Here is a 23617-nt window from a genome sequence, read left to right as displayed (position 1 = left end):
TTTTCCCTCCCTGAAAACTACTCAGTTAATAAGGTGTGTGACCTTGGGCTAGATATTTTAAAGTTCTTCATGTTTAAAGTGAAGATTATTTCACCTTTCTTATGGGCCTGCTAGGAGGATAAATTAAATTTATAACATTTCTATCCTAGTCAATGACATGTATAAGTATTAAAATAATTGTTCTGATGTATCCTTCTATTTCAGGGCATTCTCTGAATTTGCCATGAAATCTAATTTTCATTACCAGTGCACTCTCCATCTTCTCATCTTCCTTTTCTTCCCAGCACCATTGCCATTCACTGCAGACCTGCTCTGTCATAGTCTGTCCTAAGAGTTTTACCGGTGTTACCTCATTTAGCCCTCATAACACTATGTGGTACACCCCATACTTATCTTTTCTTACATAGGACACTGCTTAATGATGTACTGCTCAAGTTAACAGCAAGGAAGCAGCAGGTATTGAACTAAATCCCGATCCTCTCACTCCAAAGCCTGTCAATTAAAAAAATGTCAAATGATCCATTATCCATTATTCAGAATTTCTATCCCCCCTTGAAGTTCTTGACTTTATGGGTTTTTAAACCCCTTTGAATCATGTTGTCTCAATGCGCTGCCGAGGGTTAAATATCCATACACAGTAAACAACTGCATGGTTTCAGGTAGTCTGGGCTGTAAGAGTCCATCGGAAAGCTTGTGCAGCAAACCAGGTTCCCAGCTGGCACAGATTGTTCTCTTTCTCTTGAAATCCCAGCACAGAGACTGCAGGAAAGATTAACTGCTGCTAAGAAACTTGAAATAGCTCCACAGTACTTACATAAGGATTTTTTGTTTTGTTTTCATTTGGTTTTGAAAAATCTTCTGAAATGTTATTTTGCTGTATTATTATTATTAGTAGTAGTAGTAGTAGTAGCATTTTATTATTCATCTATTAAATTATATTTATAATATTTCATCCTGAAAGTTTAAATTTCAGTGTCTTTTCCCAATTCTCCTTCAAATAGCTGATTATCATAGTTATAGTATCACCATTGCATAACCTTAATTAACCTCTACTACTGCAAATGACTGGAAAAACCTTTCAACTTAAAATTAAGCCAGGCAAATTCTGTTCAATGATTTTCTATTGCATAAACAGCCAAACTTGAAAATAATATGTCTTTCTATTGAAACTTAGGAATAGGACCCAGAGAAAAAACTTAACCTGCAATACCCATACATTGCCTGAGCTTGATGTTCTTTTTAATGATTTAAACTTTGAGGTGAGGGCTGACCAACTGCTCACCATCTGTTGTGTGACTCCGGGAGAAGTAGTGGATGCTGTAGGTTTGGCAAAAAGTCTATAAAATGCTGACCTTAGAGGAATATGATGCTTGAAAGAAACAGGAAGGTTTAATGTGCACTAAAAATCTTCGCATGGATTAGTATTAAAGGCACTCTTAAAATGGAAGCATAGTCTTAATTACATTTGATTGACAAACTAAAAAGCAAATAAAATACAAATAGAGAATACATAATATAATATGAATTTTATTTCCGAAAACTGTTCCACTAGTTCTTTATTTTACTTTAACCCCAAAGCTATGGCAATCTGACCTATATGTTTTAAAAAACTGTAAATGAATTGGTAAGTGATTAAAATATATGGGGCAACAAAAATGTACTATTATCTTCTAGAGGCCTGGTACATGAAAATTAATGCACTGGAGGAGGGGTGGCCCTCAGCCCAGCCTGCCCCCTCTCACAGTCCAGGAGCCCTCGGGGGTGGGAGGCGATCTGGCGATCAGGGGAAGGCAATGCCCCATCACACCTGCTGCCACTGATGGCAGTGCAAGCCTCAGCCGGCCCTGGTTACTTGAGCCTCAGGTGACCCTGGGTGGCTGGGCAGCCAATATCTGAGGCTTGCCTGTGCCTTAGGCCTGTGCTGGGTGGCTTGGGGGCTGAGGGGACTAGGCGCCACCATCTTGTGGCTGTGGGTGCCACCATCTTTGAGGGCATGATAGTCAATTAACAGATTCCCTCCTTATTGGCTGTGGGCACTACCATCTTTTTGATGGTGTGAAGGTCAATTAGCATTGATGGTGTGAAGGTCTTTATTAGGTAGGATAGAGTGTCCATCACTCAGTATGAATGGCAGGTCTTTTGTATTTCTTTCTTTTTTTCTTTTTAAATATATTTTATTGAGTTTTTACAGAGAGGAAGAGAGAGGGATAGAGAGTCAGGAACATTGATAAGAAAGAAACATCCATCAGCTGCCTCCTGCACACCCCTCTCTGGGGATGTGCCCGCCACCAAGGTACATGCCCTTGACCAGAATCAAACCCGGGACTCTTTAGTCCTCAGTCCGACTATCCACTGAGCCAAACCAGTTTTGGCAGGTCTTTTGTATTTCTGATCATACTTTTAAAGGTAGAACATTTCAAAGCAAACAATAAACCACAGCATATTATAATATATTTGTTCTCATATAAAATTATACTAAATACAATCTCACCTTTATGTAAATAAATTTTGGTACTGGACTTAAGTACTGTATCTTAATAGTTTCAAAGAGTGGAACTACCTCATTAATATATTTCTAGCTGTCTGAAAAGAGAGCAAGTTTTACTTTTGGGTGTCCAATCTGGTGTATGTGAATGCCTAGTAGAGAAACAATGTTGGAAAGCATTTATCTTTGCATATTTTGTAACACCAGATTTGCTCAATTCTTAATTTCCTTTTGTATTCATAAAATTCAGTGTTATGTGGGTATTCATTTTCAGCAGCATAAAAAAAGATGCCATATACTATGATTTGAATATAATTATCATTCTGTTTTCACTTATAATGTTCTCCTTTCTTGAAAGATATGAAGAGTAGAGTCTTACAAAGAATATAATTTGATATGAAATATCTAAAATTTATTTAGAAAATATGATCAAATACACCTTTTATCACCAATTCATAGTACTTTTTAGTTGTGACAGATTTATATAGACCCTATCTATTATTTTATACTTGAGGCCTGGTGCATGAAAATTTGTGCACTTGGGGAATACCTCAGGTTGGTCTGTACCCTCTGGCAGCTATGAGCCCTCAGGGGATGCCCACCTGCCAGCTTAGGCCTGCTCCCTGGGGGATTGGGCCTAGCTAGCAGTCAGACATCCCTCTGGAAGTCCAGGAATAGTCGGCCTAAGCCGCAGTTGGACAAACTTGGTGCTACAGACATCCCACCACTGCCACTGTGATGGTGTCAGCCTGGTTTGTGACTGAGCAGAGCTCCCCCTGTGGGAGCACAGGGACCATCAGGGGACATCTTCTGCTCAGCACCTGCATATGCAAATTAACCCACCATCTTTGTTGGGTTAATTTGCATGCTCACTCATGATTGGCTGGTGTGTGTCATGAAGGTACAGTCAATTTGCATGTAGATATTTGTAATATTTATTTGTTTATTTTTAAGATTTATTTATTTATTTTATTGAATTTTAAAGATTGAGGAAAGGAGTGGGGGAGAGAGAGAAAGAGAGAGAGAGAGAAATCAATGTGAGAACAATACATCAAACTGCTGTCTCCTGCATGTTCCTACCAGGGATTAAGCCCATAACTTGGACATGTGCCCCAACTGAGGATTTTACATGCTATCTCTTGGTGCATGGAATGATACCCAAGCAACTGAGCCACATCAGCCAGAGCTATATTTGTAATATTTAGATGTCAACATTCTTCCTGTCCCAAACCAATAATAGAAATGCAGTTATTTCATTCTTGCTATTATTTAAATTTCAAGTTTTAATATCATTATTGTCTGCAGGTTAAGTTATTGGCTTAGATTGTAAAGAATATTTGAATGAAAATGAAGTACCTGAACAGCTGGATTCATCAAGTTGCAAGTCCATGCAGTGGGCAAAACCATCACAGCGCTCGTGAGCTGGGATACAGCTGTTAGAGGAGGTGCACAGCAGAGCTCCAGCAGAACAGCTGACATTGGCTGGAAAAAAAAGGATCATCACCATCTTTTTAAAAAATATTTTTCTAATGAAATAATATAATTTATTGTATTATCCTTCATTTTTTAGTTCCATATTTAAATTATATATTCAATTTAAAAAGTTGAACATTTTTCAAAGTATGTTGATGGAATCATTTCTGAGCATTGCATTAGGTATGTATAAAATGCATCATATGTACTATGTAGTAGTAGTCTGAATTGATTTTAGACAAGACCCAAATTTACATCAAAGATCTCTGTTACTCCTCGAATGTCCCTGATATTAGGTGCAATTGAACTGATAGGTAACATAACTCGTTTGAGTGTTCATCAATTTCCAACTGAGTTATAAGTTATGAGTAGTGGCTAGGCGCCCATTAGATCTGGGTGTTGATGTGGTCACTGCAGCTCAATGTGCTACAACTGTGTGACCTTATCACACCGTGTTGGTGCATGATGGAGGTATTTTGTAAATCCCAGAGTATCTTATTAGCCTGACTTTAATAAACAAGCATAAGTCTTATTCACAAGACTTTTATTTTTTTTTGTGTTTTTCCCCTCCAGAAAAATGTCTTTATTGATGTCTGTCAAGGGTACTGACAGTTCAATGGAGCTAATTCTGCAAATGACTGGAATTCCCTTGGATGTTTTCTTAGTCCTTACAATGTATTATTGTGTTCCTCCCTCTCATCCTCTAGTCTATTTAGGATTGTGACTACCTATAAAGCAGGAGGCTGTGTTTTAGACTCCTGCTATGAGTTAGGGCTGAACCAGAACATTTCAGTCTAGGCCATCATGCATCTCTGTTCTCCTGATCACTTAAAAACCTAGAAACCAGCAGGCCTGATCTCTATTTTCTCTGGTTCTACCTCTGTTTTGTTCCATGCCAATATTTAACGTCTTCAAGGCCTTTTGTGTGATAGCTCTTCCCTCTAGCATTGCTGTGTTTGGAATAGAGGGAAAGTGTCAAAGCATGAACCCACTGCACCATCTTCTCAGAAATACAAGAGAGGTTCAGAAAGTGATAATAATGATATTGGTCTACACTGTTTCTCTAACCTGATTCCTTTAATTCATGGTGTTTTGCAGAGATAATGTGAAAGATAGGAGTGGTGAGCCAGGGCTTTCTGGGGCTTAACCCAAGTTCAACAAAAACAGCTCTGCTTTTCTTCAATATACTTAATGATATGATATATCTTATTTAAACATTTTAATTCAAATCTGCTAAAAAGTTTAAAGGATTGATCTAGGAAGTTACTTCTGGTAGAATAAAGACAACTAAGTTCAACCTTCTCAAACTAAATGAACAGTTTATAAGACATGGGGATAGAGATCCCCAAGTATGGTTCCTGCACAGATTTTGTCAGTTATTTAAAAACATTTTATTTTATTTTCTTCAAACATATTTGTGTGCTGGAAGGAACTGTTTAGAGTTATTGTAGGATAATTGGCATAGTTTAGTTTGAGAACTGCCTATCAAAATTTATTTTCAAATTGGACATAAAAATGTCGTTTCTAAGAGTTTGTATTTCCATTGATTAAAATGCTGGCTCTGAATAATTAAAGTGACAGTCTTCATTCAGCAATTCTTCCTGAGGTGCTGGAACATCAATGCAACAGCAATAAATATTATTAAGCTGTCACGAAATGTAAGATACTAGGCTTAGCACTTCAAATGAAGGGCACAGGGAAGATGTGTAAATAAAGGGACATCAGAATGTATAAAGCAACAATAGCAAGATAACAATACAAGCATGATCAGTAGTTCAAAACAATAATAAAAGATACACCATAAGGTCAGGTTTAGTTGGTAAAGCGCTGGTATAAATAAGCATGATAAAAGCTAGAGATTCCTTTAGTGTAGGGAGGTCTATAAAGACTGAAAGAAGAGTAGAGTCTTGAATGTGTTTTAAATTTTAATGTTTCCAGAGAAAAGTCATTTAATGAAGCGGTAATCTATAGACGGAGAATCAATAAATTTGATATTGAAACCATGAGTAAAGCAGTTTGCCTTTAACTGTAGAATTGTGTAAGAAGGTGGTACAAACAAACCTGAAAAACAAGGCTCAAACCAGCTTTTAGAAATGGCTAAGGTCCCAAGGGAAAAGATAATCTTTAAGCTTTTCCAAAGGTTTAAAAGATTTTAGGATTCCAATTCAAAAAAAAGAAAAAAGAAAAAAGAAGCACCTATGAGGAAACCTCATACTGTTTCCCTAGTGGCTGTACCAATTTACACTCCCACCAGCAGTGTACAAGGTGTCCTTTTCTCTCCACATCCCTAATAAATTAAAAACAAACAAACAAAAAGCAAACCAAAAAAGATTTTAGAATATACATTGATAAGATAAATCATATTGCAAACACACATACTGGAAAATCGCACAATTTCCAACGCTTATAAGATTCAGAGATGTTTGCAAAATAATGTATATGTTTATTAATACATCTATATAACCACATGTATGAGCATGTGTGTATATATACATATTTTATTATCAATGCATTGCAAGGAGCTGAGAGATATAAGATGATAGCTTTAAGCTTTTAAAAAATATAATATATTGAAATTTGTAAACAAAGACAATAGGTACTGCTCATCTAATTATAAAGCATTATTTTTAATCCTTTTCTCAGAAATACTAATCCATCCATATTCCCTCACCCTCATCATTCCAGTGGGAATAATAGCTTATCTTCAAGTTGAATGTACAATGAAGATCTGTAGCTTATCTGTAGCTTATCAGTAATATAAAATATCAATTATGACCCAAATAGCATTAAAAGACATAAAATATACCTCTCAGAAAAAAAATTAAAAAAAGGTTTTACTTTTTTCCTTTTAATAGAAAGTTTTCAATTTAGACAGTTAAAAATGGACCCTTTACTTTATAAAATTGAAAACTAAAGCCACAGTTTCTGTGGCATTTTAAATAGTTTAACATTAAAGTTAATGGATGTTTATCAATATTCTTTTAAATGTAGTGGCAAATAAATTATGAATGCAATTAATATTTACTGACATATACAGTAAAGTACATTGTACTAAAAATAGGACAACTAACTGAACTATTGCTCCCTTTTTCCCTTCTATCATTAATAAATATACATCAAGGACAATTTCAAAAATTAGTCCAAATAAGTTATATATGAAATTTATTATTTTTAACTTTATTTTTATTGTTGACATTATTACGCTCCTTCCCCCCTGCCAGCCCCCAACTTTGTCTACCTCCACTCAGCTTTTGCCACCTCTTCCCTTTGGCCATGACTACACTATTGTCTGCGTCTATGGGTTATGAATATAAATGAAATTTATAGGAAACTGGTATTTCAAAATGTTTCCCTTGACAATATCTACTTTCGCCACATTCACATTAAAACATTATGTTTTAATGTCTACACAAATACTTATTTCAATCTGTCATCCTACATTATCTTTCTTACCTAAATGAGCCAAGTACCACAGAGCATTGTGTGGCTTTTAGCTCATTCACTCAGGTACTCAGGTAGATGATACAACTCATGAATATTCCACTTGGCGTTACATCCCTAAAGCAAAATTCCTGTTATAAATTATAATTGCTGCATTAAAAAAAAAAAAAAACCCTAAGTAAAGCATGTATGATTATGGCTGTGTATCCATTCAGTATCTTAGAAGCATGACCTATTCCAAGTGTTCAGTAAGTGGTATTCAACTTACTGGGAAATATCAACTTCTACTGGAACAAATTAAAGTTAGAAAATAGGTAAATCATCCGCTTCCCTTTATGTTTTCCACAGCTGTGCTTATCATTGATGGAGAGCTTCCATTTCCTCTCTTGAGTCATTCCCTACCTCCTCTTCTTGCTCTAGGCCCTGGGAGACTAAATTATAAGGACACATTAACAAGATTCTTTGTCCTTTGGATTTTGATTAAGTTTAACTTTTGTTAAGCTTTGGCAAATGGGTATCATCAGCAGGAGGCTAATACAAGGGAAGTGACTGTGAAATCACCCTTTAACAAAATACCACAACTTTTTAAAAGTATATATATTTATTGATTTGAGAGAGGAAGGGAAAAGGAGAGAGAAATAGAAACATCAATGATGAGAAAGAACCATTGATTGGTTGCCTCCCACACACCTCCTACTGGTGGCCAAGCCCACAACTCGTACATGTGCCCTTGACTGGAATCAAACCCCAGGATCCTTCAGTCCACAGGCTGATGGTCTATGTACTGCACCAAACCAGCTCACCCACCACAGCTTTTCTTAATGGGCTTCTTTGACTCCAGATTCATACCACTGTTTCTTCCTCTTAAATGCTTTGGTCTATAGGTGATAAAAGCCCCTATTATGCCTATCCTGTTTGGTTTCTTTATGCACAATATTTCCCTAATAAATAATTGCTTTCTTAAAATATTTTCAAATTATACAGTATCAATGAACCATCTATTTCTTGACAGAATATTAATGATGTAATATCTGATGAAATCTTGAAATCTTGGTAAATAGATTGTTATCAGTGAAAAGACTGTTCCTAGTTTTGTGTTATTTTCCCATATAACTAAACTATACTTATTTTTCTTCATTTTTTTTTAAAGGGAAAAGGGATAGTTTTGGTAAAGTAAATGACACTCCAGTTCATTAAAACAATGTGTTTCCAATGGAAAGACAATATTAAATACAAATTATCTTTAAATGTTGAACTCATCACTGATTTGTTTAAACATCCTATCACTACAGCATCTATTTTTGCCAGAAAAGGCCTTCAAATATCAATTGCTATTGATTTTCCTGGTTAAAATTCTAAACACCTCAGAATTCTATTCCTACAAGATTTAAACATGTACAAGCCTATCAAAAGATACGAACCAAACAAACAAACCTCTTATTTGGCCCTACATCTCACTAAACGTCAACTTCTTGAAAGAGCTGTCTGTAATTGATTGCTCTTTGCCATTTCCCATTTTCTCTACAAAAGATTGACTTCCAAATTCTTCCCTCTCATTCCAGAACAGGTTCTCTCTTTCCAACATCACCAGAAAGCACCTTTTGATTTCCCAGCCTACATATTTTTTAGACCTAATCTCCCCGAAACATTCCAACCTGTGGATACTCTGATAATTATAGCTTTTTATCATCAGAACATCAATCTCTTTTTGTTGTCCTGAGGTGTCTATGTCCACATATCAGTGTCTTTCAATGCATGGTTTTCTTAACTGTCTTTTAGATGTCCTTTAGGATTTTGTCTGCCACTTTCTCTTTTTACTCTTTATTACCTTATCTACATCACAGTTTTAACCATCATATGTTGAAGACCATGTATCTGTATAGATCTTGCTTTATATCTTTCCTGAGCTCCAGATATTCATTTCTAAGTACTTTCTGAATATTTCTGTGGATGTCCCACAGATAGCACAAATGTAACATGTTTAAAAATGAAGCCACAATCTTACCGTAACAGGTTCTTCTCTTTTTATTTTTCCCAGTTCAGGAAATGGTAGATTGGTTGTCCTGGTGCTCAAATCAGAAACCTGGAAACTATTCTTGATTATTTTCTCTTCCTCTTCACCAGAATGTCTCTTAAATATATTCCTATCTTTACCATACACCATTATTTAACCAATGCCTTTATATTTTGACTACATTTCCTAAGCAGTCCTCTTCCTTGCTTCAGTCCATTCCAGTGCTACTTAAAGAGTTATGTAGGGGAGGCCTCTTCAAGACTGAGTCCTTGCTTGCCTCTCCAGACTTATTTATACATTTCCCACCACAAATTACTCTAGTTGTAGGCAATATGCTTCAAAAAACCTTTTCACTATTCTTGGGACATTCTTCACTGAAATTAAGCATCTCTATTTGCCTAATGACTACTTGTCTTTCTAAACTTGGCTCTAGCACCATAGTTAGAGTTACCTATATATTCAATTACCCTGTATCTCTCTCCCTCACAGAACTTATCACATGGAATTCCCAACTATCACTTACCAATCTCCTTCAGTAATATAAGAAATATCTATGAACCTGACTGGAACAATGCCAAATCCACCTGAATCATAAATGCCCAATAAGTGGCATAAATTGTGTTTCTATTAAAAGTTTGTGAACAAGTGAATGAATGAATGTAAGTTTACAAAATATTCTAAATCACTAGGTAAGCCCAGGAAAACAGTTATTCCCCCTTGGGAGGAAATTTCTCTCATTGGATACATTTATTTTGTAATTTTGTTCCAGCATTTTGTCCATTGTTCATTTTCACACAATTTACCCTAGAGAGTCAGAACTCCTCAATATTTTAGAGATGGGTAGAAGCAAATCTCTCATGATAGCAGTCTATTCCTAATGTGGACTTATTTCCCTTTAGGAGCAGAACTTCAGATATTGCTACCTCATCAAACACCAATTTTCAACAAATCTCTAAAAGTATAAGGATACATGAGTTTTCTACGCTTCTCTTTAAATAGTACTGCTAATTAAAGTCAAATATCACATGATTATATTGAAATTAATATGATTCCTAGCCAAATAATATTAAAACCTTGATGTGACAAGGGATAAGTAATTAGGCAGGCTTTTTCTTTTTATTCATTTCCATTTGTTTGCCTTGCCTCTAAGAAAACATTATAAGACTTGACAAGTTGACTAAACAAGGGCTATTTGTTTTGTCTAGGAACACAACACAAAGAACTATGTTATGGATGATATGGTCATGGTATGACTCTAGAGAATTTTGTTTTATTTGTCAAGCTGATCATTCCCAAACAGCATCCCTTCCCTGGTGCATTAAGTTAGTGAAATGACTCACAGCAGCTGGATTCATCTTCACTTAAGTGGCAGTCAGGCACTCCGTCACATAGCAGGAGGGAGGGGATGCACCCGTGGGTAGAGCACGGGAACTCCATTTCACCGCAGAGCTGAGGAGGAGGGCGGAGAGGACAATCCATTTCATCCGATCCATCCACGCAATCCTCCTGTCCATTGCACTTCCCCAAGAGAGGGACACACTGGAGTGTGTAGACACAGGAAAATTGATCAGCCTCACAAGGAGGTGGCTGAGTTGTGACAGGACCTGAAAAGAGAGCGTATCGAGCTATTTTTGGCATCAGGAGTGTCATATCTCCGTCTGGTGTTGAAACATTGTAAGGTGATATATTTATTCTTTATTAAACATAACATATTTTGGTAATTTAAGTAAATTAATTTCCAGTTAGGAATTATATGAACTCCACAAAACATACAAACATGATGAAAGAAAATGCCTTATCTAAATCTCAGAAGCAACATTCCTGTTTTCTTTATTGATTAAGGTGTTACATATGTGTCCCTATCTCCGCATTGTTCCCCCACCCCTCACTCATTAACTCACCCCATTATGGTCTATGTCCCTTGGTTAGGCTCATATGCATGCATACAAGTCCTTTGGTTGATCTTTCCCCCTTACCCCACCCTCCCCTACCTTCCCTCTGAGGTTTGATGGTATGATTGATGCTTCTTGGTCTCTGTTTTTGTTCATCAGTTTATGTTGTTCATTATATTCCACAAATGAGTGAAATCATGTGATATTTATCCTTCTCTGACTGACTTATTTTGCTTAGCAAAATGCTCTCCAGTTCCATCCATGCTGTTGCAAATGGTGAGAATTCCTTTTTTTTTTATACAGCAGCACACTATTCCATTGTGTAAATGTACCATATTTATATTTATATTTATATTTATATTTATATTTATATTTATATTTATATTTATATTTATATTTATATTTATATTTATATTTATATTTATATTTATATTTATATTTATATTTATATTTATATTTATATTTATATTTATATTTATATTTAAACAATGGTCAATTAAATACTTTCTCTTCATTCATTCTTTTTGTTGGATTAATCTCATATTTAAGGAAGGGCAGACATTCTTAATTTTTTTTCTAAAATATTTTATTCACTAAACATTTATCTTTTGAACTCACCAAAGGTGAAAAAGCTGAATAAAAATTTTTTGCTTGTGATGAAAATCTAGAACCAACTTTAGTAGTGCTCTTATTACTTAGCTAAGATCACTTCTGGGGGGAGAAGGGGAAACAACAAAAAGGAACAACACCACCACAAAATAAAACAAACAAAAAATCATGAGGAAAGTAATTTTCTCTATTTCAAGACAAGTACAAATTTCTTATGCTTATAGACTATTTCAAATGTGTGTATGTGTATATATATATATATATATATATATATATATATATATACTCCTTTATATTTTTCCTTATGTTAGATTAGAGGCCAGTGCATGAAATTCGTGCACTCCAGGGTGTCCCTCAAACCAGCAGTCAGATATCCCTCTCAATCTGGGACTGCTGGGTCCCAACCACTTGCCTGCCTGCCAGCCTGATTAACTCCTAACCACTCCCCTGCCAGCCTGATTGATGCCTAACTGCTCCCCTGCCAGCCCAATTGTCCCCAACTGCCCTCACTTGCCAGCCCAATCACCCCCAACTACCTTACCCTGTGGGCCCAGTCGCCCCCAACTGCCCTTCCTTACCAGCCCGGTCACCCCTAACTGCCCTTGCCTGCAGTCCTGGTCCCCCCACTGCCCTCCCCTGCTGGCCTGATTGCCCACAACTACCCTTCCCTGCAGGCCATCTTGTGGCAGCCATCTTTGACCACATGGGGATGGCCACTTTTGACCACATGGCCATCTTGTGCAATGGCATGAGGGTCAATTTGCATATTACATCTTTATTATATATGACATGTAAAAACAAAATTCTCTCTTTTATTTTGAGGTAGCAATGTCATCATATTTCAGAGCCATTTATATCAAAAGGTACTCACAACTCACTTATTTAAGATCCTTCTAAACAAAAAAGCTGAGGCACTTGTACTATCTGTAAAGGATTCTGTGTTGTACTGTGGATTCTGTTTTCCATCAAGATTAACGTGTTCATTCTCACAACTGCCAGGAAATTACCAGATGACAACTCACAAATGAGTTCAGCTCCAGGAGCTTCCCCCTAAGTTGCACTGCCTCACAAGAACAGCTCCATTCATTGACTAGTTAAATTGTGGATAAGATGACCCAACTCATATGTCTTAATTCGGGACAACTATGAGGGCCATTATAGCCCTAACATTCCCTATGGCAACCACTGAGTCCCACTATTGCACCTGCATCACAGCTCAGCTCTCCCTCTGCCCAGTCCTGCTCCTTCACTTCACAAGCTTGTTCCTTGGAGAATTTCCAATAAACTTTCTACATGGAAATCTTGGCCTCAGAGTTCACTTCTCTGGGAACCCAAATCTAAGATGCTATCCAACCATCAAAATATATCTTGTCTGAAATTAAATCTCCCTTGAACCACTTCTCAAATTTTCCACTGAAATATTTCTAATGTAAGAGAATATTAACTTTCACCCTTCTGGGAGTCTACGTAGGCTCTTAGCCAGAAGCACTTTTCTGTAAGTTCAACATTTCTTTAAAGTCTCTTATTTTATCTAGTGAAAGTTCTGCATATTGATTTTTTTAATATAAAAGCTTCCTCCAGTTCTCATTTCAAATAAATTGATTACTCATGAAAGATGAACTATGTTTATCTTTTGAATTGAAAGTATTCTACTATATTCTCTCTTTGAGAAATTAATAAATTTTCCTGAAAATTTAATATCAATGTATTTATATTTCAATGTCATGCTTAAAATTACCTAATTATCATAAGTCATATCTTTCCATATAATTTTGTAAAAAAATGAACAAAATTAATCGTTTCCTGTTTTAAACTGAAAAATCTTAGCACCACCTTACATGCATATGACTAAGTGAGAATAGTCAATCTAAGAAGGGTATATATTGTCTGATTTCATCTATATAACATTCTGGAAAAGGCAACACTGTGGATAGAATAAAACGATCAATGGCTAGCAGGAGTGGAGGGGAAGGAAAAGTTGAGTATATATAGAGCACAGAGGACTTTCGGAACAGTGTCATTCTGTATGACATTGTAACCGTGGGTTCATGCCATGCCATAGACTGAATGTTTGTGTCTCCCGAAATTTCCTATGTTGAAACCTAATCCTCCATGTCATGATTCTTGGAGATGGTGCCTTGGGACGTGATTAGGTCATGAAGCCCTCATGAATGGGTTAGTGACCTTGTAAGAGTGGCCGAAGACAGCTACCTTGCTCTTCCTGCCTCCTGAGGACACAGCGACAAGGCACTGTTTATGAGGAGCCAGTTTTTTTCTGGGCACCAAACCTGTCAGAAGCTTGATCTTGGACTTCCGAAGCCTCCAAAACTGTGAAAAATGAATATTTGTTGTTTGTAAACCACTCAGTCTATGATATTCTGTTTAGAAGTCTGAACAGATTAGACATGCCATCATACACTTGTCAAAACCAGTGGAATTTACAACACTAAGAGTGAAGCCTAATATAAGCTATGAACTGTGCATGATAGTTATAAGTCAGTATTGGTTCGTTCAGTGTAATAAATGCACCACTGCAGGGGGGCATGTTGATGCTGAGAGAGGCTGTGAGTTGGGAGAGAGATGGGTGTACATGAACTCTCTGAAACTCCACTTAATTTTGCTTTAAAACAAAAGCTTCTCTAAAAAATTATATACTTTATATACATTTTAGCACTAATATTCCCCAGAGCATATAATCTAGCTGTACTGCATGTTTTATGGCTTTTTTTTTTTGTAATTTTCATGTTCAGTGAGCTGCTTAGTCAGGTGGTTTAAAAGCCTTGGAATTGCGTCTCAGACAGTGTGGCTAAGAGGTTGAGCATCAACCCATGAACCAGGAGGTTATGGTTTGATTCCCAGTCAGGGCACGGGCCAGGGTTCCAGGCTCCAATCCCAGTAGAGGATGTGCAGGAGGCAGCCAATTGACGATTCTCTTTCATCATTCATGTTTCTATCTCCCTCCCCAACTCTCTTTCTCTATCTGAAATCAATAATTACAAAATAACATAGTTAAAAACATTGCAATTTAGATGCAAGGCCAGTGAATCCACAAGCAAATGATGCTAGATTAGTCCTAACCTTAAATAGCTTCCTTGGAAATGCATGTTTTCATCAATTACAGGAGAGAGTCATTCTGTGGGAGAGCATATAGCATAAGTACAAAACTAACACCTATCAGGAAAGCAAAATGTAATAGCACATTCAGTGCTGAGAGTGTCATTCATATACCCCAGAAAGTACTCTGAGAATAGAAAGAAAGAAAGAGAGAGAAGGAATTAGGAAATGTTGGTGACCATAACTGAAGGAGAGAAAGAAGGAGGAAAGACACCCCAAGAAAATGCAGATTAATTTGAAAAAACAACTCATTCTTTTTAGGTTAAAGGTTTACTGATGTTAAGGCAACATTCCTCTGATTATATCTGATTAAGGGTGTAGATCTGATTCTGGGGCAGGTAGAAGATCTGCTATGAAAGCTTAGTGGATTTACACACACACACATGCATACTCTCACACCTTATGTATTATATACGATTTAGGGGAATGCTTCTCAAATGGATCACAGGTCTCAAGTTTGTGGAGATCAACAATAAAGTATATCTCGTGTTGTAGTTTGCAATTGATTTACTCTGTATATTGGAGCTGTTTCAAGGCTGTACCAACAGTAAAATTATGCTGACTCCCTAGTATCTCACCAAATATGCTTCTCCAGTGCAAAGTAAGGATGTGGATTTATAGCTATCATCTCAAAATTGTTTTAAGCCATCGCTCTCTTGCCTGTATTGCACCACTCATATGAGAAGCACATGAGCATTAGCTCTCATGAGTTTCAACAGAAAATAGGTTAAGAAACCTGATTTAGAGTACAGGGTTAGTTTTGAGAACAGTGGCTCTGAAACCAAAGGAAAATCCCACAATCAAAGCTATACTAGGGTCATCGTGAAATGTCAGCTGTGTCACGGCCATAGCATCCTTAAGGGGCCTTTCCCCATTGTAGAGGTGTGGCCTCACACTGTGTTTGGACATTCCAAGTCAGAGTTGGAAAATTTTTAACCTCCCTTTGAGAATGCAGTGACATATTCTTCAATAAATACTTCTTAAATCGACGAGTAATAATTAATGGATAAAATAGTTTTACTTTCTATGATTAATTAACACGAGGTAACAATAAATAAAGAATGCATTGACTATTTCCATTGGTTTAATAAACCACAAAATAGTATAAATTAGAAAAATAAAAACTATAAGACTCTTTAAAAATAACTTTCTACAATATATGTAAATATAAATCTATAATTTAGTAACATCTATATTCATTTATATAGATGCTAAGGGTTTTTACCAATTGTTTTAGAAGGTTTATGAGATTTCACATAAAGCACTTTCACAAACAAGGTTATATATAAATGCGTAAAAATAAATCTGCCTTTTGTTTTATAATAAATGTTAGGAGAGAGAAAAATAAAATATTTTAGGAAAAAACCCACCTGAGATAAAAGGTTATAGGAACTGGCATTATTAGCTAGCTTTTACATTCCCTGGAACCAAAAAATTCTTCTGATTATCACATTTTATTTCATTTTGTGCTATGAAGCATGTTACAATTTTTGACATCCTGGTTATTTCTTTGTCTTCCTACAGAATGTTGAGTTTCATTGTTCACTTCGTTTGGGCAGCAGTTGAAATAACTTTCTTAGAGTAATAAAAATTATTCATACTAAAAATTTGCAGTGAAATACAATGAAATGTTCTCATGAATTTCATATAAATTCACTACATGCCTAAATTGCCCAAGGATAATCTGGTGGATTTTTATCATTATGATTAATATGTTTAGTGAAAGCAAAATGAATTGCTGGTGTTGAAAGGAAAAAATAGTTTCAACAGTGGAGAAAATAAGCTCTTGCTAAATGTTGCCATACTCAGTGATATAAATGGTAAATGCTATTGTAAAATACATGTTATAAGTTGATAATTGTTTGTCTCTGGCAGATATTTTATTCACAAAAGTGGAAAAGAATCACAAAAACACATGAGAAAAAAACATCATTTTTAAGTGCAAACCTGGTTTGAAGTTATTTTTAATTATAATTTTATATTTATCTTTTCTTAAGTTTCTTTATAAAGTACAAAAATATTCATTAATTTTTTTAAATTTAAAAATTGTTATCTCTAGGTGGACCTCTAAGAGAATCATGTTGATCTCCTTTAATCTCAATATCTGGTTAGTTTAAATATTCTAGGAAATGTGATAGCATGTGACCTCTGTTTGGACTAAAAATAACAGAAGGTCTGGGACATAGAGAGCAGTGTGGAGCGTGTGGAGCAGGTGAGTCAGGAGGGCTTGTTGAGCCTGCCCAAAAGAGAAGCATTCGAAGGTTGACAGAAGCGACAGAGCAAAAGCGGTCTAAACGTTTCCAGAAGTTGAATCCAATACAGAAGCTGTCAAGCATCTAAGAACAAATGCCAAATAGAAAGCGATAATTATCTTCAAAGTAAGTAGCTGCAGCTAGCCAAGGCTGAAAAGCTACCGTAACTGAAGGAAAGAGCTAACAGATTAAAAATTTAAGCAATATACATATAAGCATGTGTACATGTATATATGTGCATTTGTGCAATTAATGTGTGTGTGTGAATCTTTGCATATGCACACATCCAGTTTCGCCAGTGTCAGAAACTGTTCATCAGGGATAGAAAGGCTGCAGGAGAGAGGCTGGGCAGTGGAGCTGAGCAGTGAAGTTGAGAAAAATCATGAGCCTGTGGAGGAGGGGCAAGAATCTTATTACCAGAGTTCTTTTTGCTCCTCAGCACATACTGAGAATGCAGACTTAAAAGAAACTCAAGAAAATATTTTCCGCACTAGGGAAAATAAGAACTAAAGAAACGGAAGGTACTAAGAGGCCCCAAGAGAGTTATACTTTTTACTCAACATCAATATCTGCCACAATTATAGAGAATTCCTTCCTAACTAAAAATAATGATATCACTGCAAGTGACTGAAATTGTATAAATGAAGAATTTTCTGCCTTCACATAACACAAAATAATGTAAAACTTATGTGAATGAAAAAACATGAAATGCTAGGTTGCTGGCCATTTCTTTCTTGTCATGAGCCCTGAAACCTGGAGAGACCCTCATGGATTACATATTCATTCCTACTTTATCACTTCCAGATGGTTCTTGGTCTGACATATTTTTATTGGTGTGGCCTCTATTATATGCAGTGGTGGGCCAGATTATGTACTTAGACTAATTTAATGCTACTGTTCACTGATAGCTCTATTACATAATAACTACAGCTTTATTTAATGTAATAGTTGAGAATTCCCTAAATGCTAAACTCTTGATTTTTAACTTTAGGGACAATATTATGAAATAAATTCCCCTTTTAATTTATGCTTCACATTGCATTTCCCAAAAGGAAAAATCCTGCTCAAAAATGGTTCTTCAATGCCTTATAAGTTTAACTCCATTATTCTTATGGGATTGAATGCCATTGTCCTGTTGGAATTCAATGATCTGATGCCTGATTTGACCTCACGTGTATTCTAAAACCTAAAACTGCAGAGGAAAAATAATGAACTTTCCAGATACAGCAGTGTTGTACTCTTTGCTGGCTGGGACGGGGCCAGGAAGGAGAATGTCATGTTAATCATGTGAATGGAAAGGCTTCTCTTTACAGAAATTCTGAGCTGGCATTTAGGCACCAATTGCTTCTTTGGTCTTTGTCTTTGTGCAGAAGGCTTAAGAATGGAGGGTGGGAAGCTCTCTCTCCATCACAGACCATAAATAATATAAAGTCAAGGAAATAGAAGAAGTTTTGGGCAATCTATGAGGGGATATTGTTCACTTTCATGCATAATTTTGGAATACCTGCCTCAGGGATGTCAAAGGATTGACACATGGCTTATTGAAGTGGGCAGAAGAAAACACTCATGTGTCAACTACAGTTCTATGGCAGTCTTTCAGAGACCTCCCAGCTGTCATGTCTTGACCATCTCTGTGATCCAACCAAACACAGAAAGTGGCTCTGCTGCCATATTTTCCAGTTAACAGGGCATTGGCACCAAAGACAGGGACACACATGCCGAGTTTAACTTACTACTTTGGGGAAATATGGATGAGGAGCTTGGAGTGTTATATATGAATGTATCACTATTTTTAAAATCACACCATTTTTGAGATTAATTCCTGCCTTGCTAATGAAATAATTAAAATGATTATGTTAAAGTGTGTCTTGGGCTCTCTTGCCCTGTATGGGATCCTACAGGAGGCATGCCTAACTAAACTCACATTGGTTACATTATAATAAAAAAGAGCAGGGGGGGAAAAAAGCAAGGCTATGTGGCTGGCTTCTTACTTGTCATTCTTTTGACAACCTCTTCTCTCCCAATAACCCTCCTTCCCCCACCCAAAAAAAAGACCTGTTTACTTCTCTAGCTTCATGTTTTCTATTTTAAGCAAGTTTATATTAGTAAAGATGACAATTCATGCTTGAAAACCCATTTACTTTATGGTAAGCCAGGAAATGTTTTGTTTGTTTGTTTTCTATTTTCCCATTTCCAACTATTTTCACAGAGTAACCAGCATTTTCTGGGTAAAATGTTTTCACAGGCCAATAAGATGTTATCAGTAAAACTGGTCATTCTGTTGAAGTCATTTGTTTTTCAATTTTTCAGAAAACATTTCCTTAAAACAGATATGCAATGTCACATTCTCATTCTATTTCTTAGGTAATAAACACACAAACGTGTTTTCATAAAGTCTGGATGTTTTCCATATAACAACATACGTGTTCCAGGAAACAGAAAACCCATAATGAAAGTAGACTCTAATAGCCCAAGAGAACAAAACACGGTCAGATTGACCTTGGCTGTGAAAAGCACCCAGGATCTTTCATACATACTTTACCTGGTAAACATTTGGCCTGTAGTGTATTTCTTAGTGAAAAAAAGAGTCAGCAAAGGTTATAATAATTTCTAAAAGTGACTAGGAATTTAGGAATCGGTTTTTGTTTTCATACAGTAGAGAAATTACTAAATTGCCACACCATGTTTTATTGTGTATATACATTATATATATATTTATATAAATATACATTGCAATGTATACATATTTATATATGTATACATTGCACACACACATATATATAAATATACATTGCATGTATATTTACATACTATTTATATACATAAGTACATATATTGATTTGGGAAGTACCACAGTTCACATAAAAGCATTCAACTTTAACACAGAGTGTTGGGATGATAATTTATGGTTTATTAGGTTCACTGTCAAATCCAGGCTAACAGAATATATTTCATAATGTTTTTTCCATGGTTGTCATTGGATTTCTTTCCCTTAATTCAACAAGATTCCTTCCAAACTGATGATCAGCAGGAATCTAAGTATGAACCACTTCATAGTATAACAGACAAGCTTTTTTCTTCCACAAGCCTGCTTGGTACTAGCTTTTAATGCTATTTTCTGGTTCTTGTTCCTTCTTTCTCTTTAAATCTAATACTTCTTCTAAAAGTTAAGAGGAATTATCCCATCCTTTGACAAACTGTGAGGACTTAATAGATTTAAAATCCAAGAATATTCTATAAGCCAATAATAGGGAATTGGGATCTACTAATAATCACTTTCAGCTTTTTGTACATTCATCACTATTCACTTTAAAATTAGGTCCATGAATCACTAACTAAATCAAAATTATAAGAGTGAACCATGCATTAAAACCATGTTTTAAATAATTTATTTACAATTGCTATAACTTCTGATATAAAATGGATATCTACTCTTTATATCAAATGCTGACTTGAAATTTATATTTTTAACCAGCCTAAAAGTAAAAGATCTCTCATTCTCACTAAAACAGAAAAGAAAAAAACACACACAAAAAAACAAAACAAAACAAAACAACAACAACAACCAAACACAAGATAATGACAATGGGAATTTTTTAATGTGGAGAAACTGAAAATGATGTAATACAAGCTACACATCTCAAAATATCACATAAGGCATATTATTGGGGAGCTGCGAACTAAAGGCTAAGATCTAGAACAGAGTCTGGCTTCTTGTGGGGAAGATGAAATATAATTTCATGAAGAAGGTGGCCTTTGTTCTGCCCTCAAAAGTAGAAAAGACTTTGAACTAGAGGAGGTAAAGGGCAGGGTGCTCCCAGCCAGGAAGCAGTAAGACCAAAGTCATAGAGATAAGAGAATATGGGACATAATTAAGAAAGGTAAGAGGTCCCATTTTAAGGGAACATTTTGCAGAGACATATAGATATGGAAGGAGTTGTACTAAAGAATACAAAACCTATTTGGTAAGCAATTGGAGCTTCTAAGCGTTTTATTCATAACCTCTATGAATTTGTATATTTTGACTAGTTTCACTTATATTTCCTCTCTCACCATTATAGCATAGATAGAGAGTTTATTGTCACTGGCCAACTTTATAATTTGGTCCATATATTGCAGAATATTCAGGTTTGATTATGATTTAAAAAGACAGAGAATAGCCTCACCCAGAGGTGGATAATGTGGAAATTAGATACAAAAGATTAACTGAGGAGACTGACATATAAACATATGACTTTGGCTTGGTCTATGGTGTGCTTCCAATAAGTTCTTTTAATTTTGAGGGAGTGACATGGGGACAGATAGAGTGTAGAGTGATGACATGGGAGTTGATATCCCAGCTTCCAAAAAAAAAAAATATTTAAAGGCAGTGGAATTAGCCAGTTTTACCCTCTGTTTTAGTCATTTTTACTTGTTTTCCACTCTCCTCTTTCAATTCTCAGTTTTATACTTGATATTTAGAGCTATGCAGTATCATTTCAATAAACTTATTTTCTGCTTGTTAGCCCAAGCCAGATTTTATTGCTTGCATAAAAATTTATTTTGGTTGTTGTGGTGAAAAAGAAAGATAGAATGTTTACCTTTTCTGGAACTTACACTATAATAGGACTATGGGACTAATTTGGTATTTGTATATGACACATGTCAGTAAATTTGATAAATCTGTTATGTAGACATTACAGAGATTCTGATAAGCAATAAGAAGACCTTGAACTAGAGCTTGAGTCATAAAATAAAACTGAATGGGGAGGAAAAAAAGGCAAATATTTTTTTACAGCCTGAGGTTTGTAGTAAGGGAATAAAGGAGAGAGAGAGAAAAAAAAAACAAATAAAAAAACCCCACAGTGATTTTCAAGTTTATATTTATAAAAAGAAAGGCACTGAAAATTTAATGACATGTCCTATGGTTATGCATAGGACATGTCAAACCAAAAGGTTTCTCAGGAAGTTTTATCAACTCATACAAAGATACAGATATCTTCATTATAGAATACTAGAGGCCTAGTGCACAAAATTTGTGGATGGGTGTCATCCCTAAACCTGGCCAGAGATCAAAGCATGAGCATCTGGCATGGAAGGGCAGGTCCCAGCTGACCTCGGAATCCTGGGCACCACCTGGGCCCCTAGGCCCCCAGCAAGCCCCCCTCTGCCTGACTCAGTACCTGAGTCTCCACACGGAGATGCAGTGAGCACAGCTGGATGCCTTGGGCCAGGGCACAGTGTGGGCCTCTGAGTTACCCAGCAGTGCTGCAAAGAAGCAGGGCAGGCAGCGTGCTCTCTCGTGGCCAGTCTCACAGACCAGCTCCTGCACGAACCCAAAAAAAGCCCAACCAACCCCCTGGCAGCTGCAGCCCCCCTCACCCAGAAGAGGCCACAGGGGTGCGGGCTGGGCTCCCCAAGGGTGCCCGGCACCTGAGCATGGGAGCTTCCCCAGCATGTGAGCCCTGGTGTCCCAGGGGAGGGTAGCAGGGGCAGTGAGAATGAGCTCAACCAACACCCCACATTCTCACCACACCTCTATCCCCTCAGCCCTTGCCACCAGGTAGCTGTGAGAGGTTGCAGCATGTCACTGATGCTCACCATGTTTCACTCTGCCCCTGGTAGTCAGCACACATCATAGTGAGTGGTCAAACTCCCAGGTGAACAACTGCCCGAGGGGACAATTTGTGTGTTAGGCTTTTATTATAAAAGACTAGAGGCCAGGTGCACAAAATTCATGCAACAGAGATGGGGGGCTCCCTTCAGCCCAGCCTGCACCCTCTCACAATGTGGGACCACTGGCTCCTAATTGCTCACCTGCCTGACTGATACCCCCTAACTGCACCCCCTGCCAGCCTGATCACCCCTAACCACCTCTGCCTGCCAGCCTGATTGTCTCTAACTGCCTCCCTTCTCTCTCTCTCCTCCTCCCTGTTGCCCTGGTCACCCCACGCAGCCTGCTGTTGAGTCATTTGGTCATTCCTCACTAACCCCCTGCTGGCCTGGTCACCTCAGGTCACCCCACGCAGCCTGCAGGTTATTACTGTTACTGTGACAGCATCCCTGACAACTTCCATATTCCTTTATTATTAGATAGATGTTTCATTAGCAATATTCTTGATTCACAATGCTAAGTAAATGTGAACCATTCTCTGTTGAACACCATTAGTATAGACAGAGAGTATATTGTTGCTGGTCAACTTTATAATTTGGTCCCTGGGCTGCAGAATATGTACAGCTTCAGTGTGCATTCAGCTATCTAGCTGGGAGGAGGTAGCACCACTGGCCTGGAGCTCACTCCTCTGACCCTGTGTGTGCTGCAGCCTGTGGTATGACTGTGTGCATCTCTTCCCAATCC

General features: G+C 36.8%; 1 protein-coding gene across 1 annotated transcript in view; it reads right to left on the bottom strand.

The window, feature by feature from the left end:
• The window catches only part of MALRD1 (MAM and LDL receptor class A domain containing 1), a gene marked incomplete at its 5' end in the record, with an annotated part of 553418 nt that overhangs the window by 104446 nt on the left and 425355 nt on the right, over window positions 1–23617 (bottom strand). The window contains 2 exons of the mRNA XM_084867858.1: window positions 3842–3967; window positions 10754–11017. Coding sequence (XP_084723984.1) covers window positions 3842–3967; window positions 10754–11017 — 390 coding nt within the window. The remainder of the gene's footprint in view (window positions 1–3841; window positions 3968–10753; window positions 11018–23617) is intronic.

The sequence above is a fragment of the Pipistrellus hanaki genome, assembly GCF_964339955.1.
Source record: "Pipistrellus hanaki genome assembly, chromosome: 1".
Lineage (NCBI taxonomy): Eukaryota > Metazoa > Chordata > Mammalia > Chiroptera > Vespertilionidae > Pipistrellus > Pipistrellus hanaki.
This window is presented reverse-complemented; position numbering and strand designations above follow the sequence as displayed.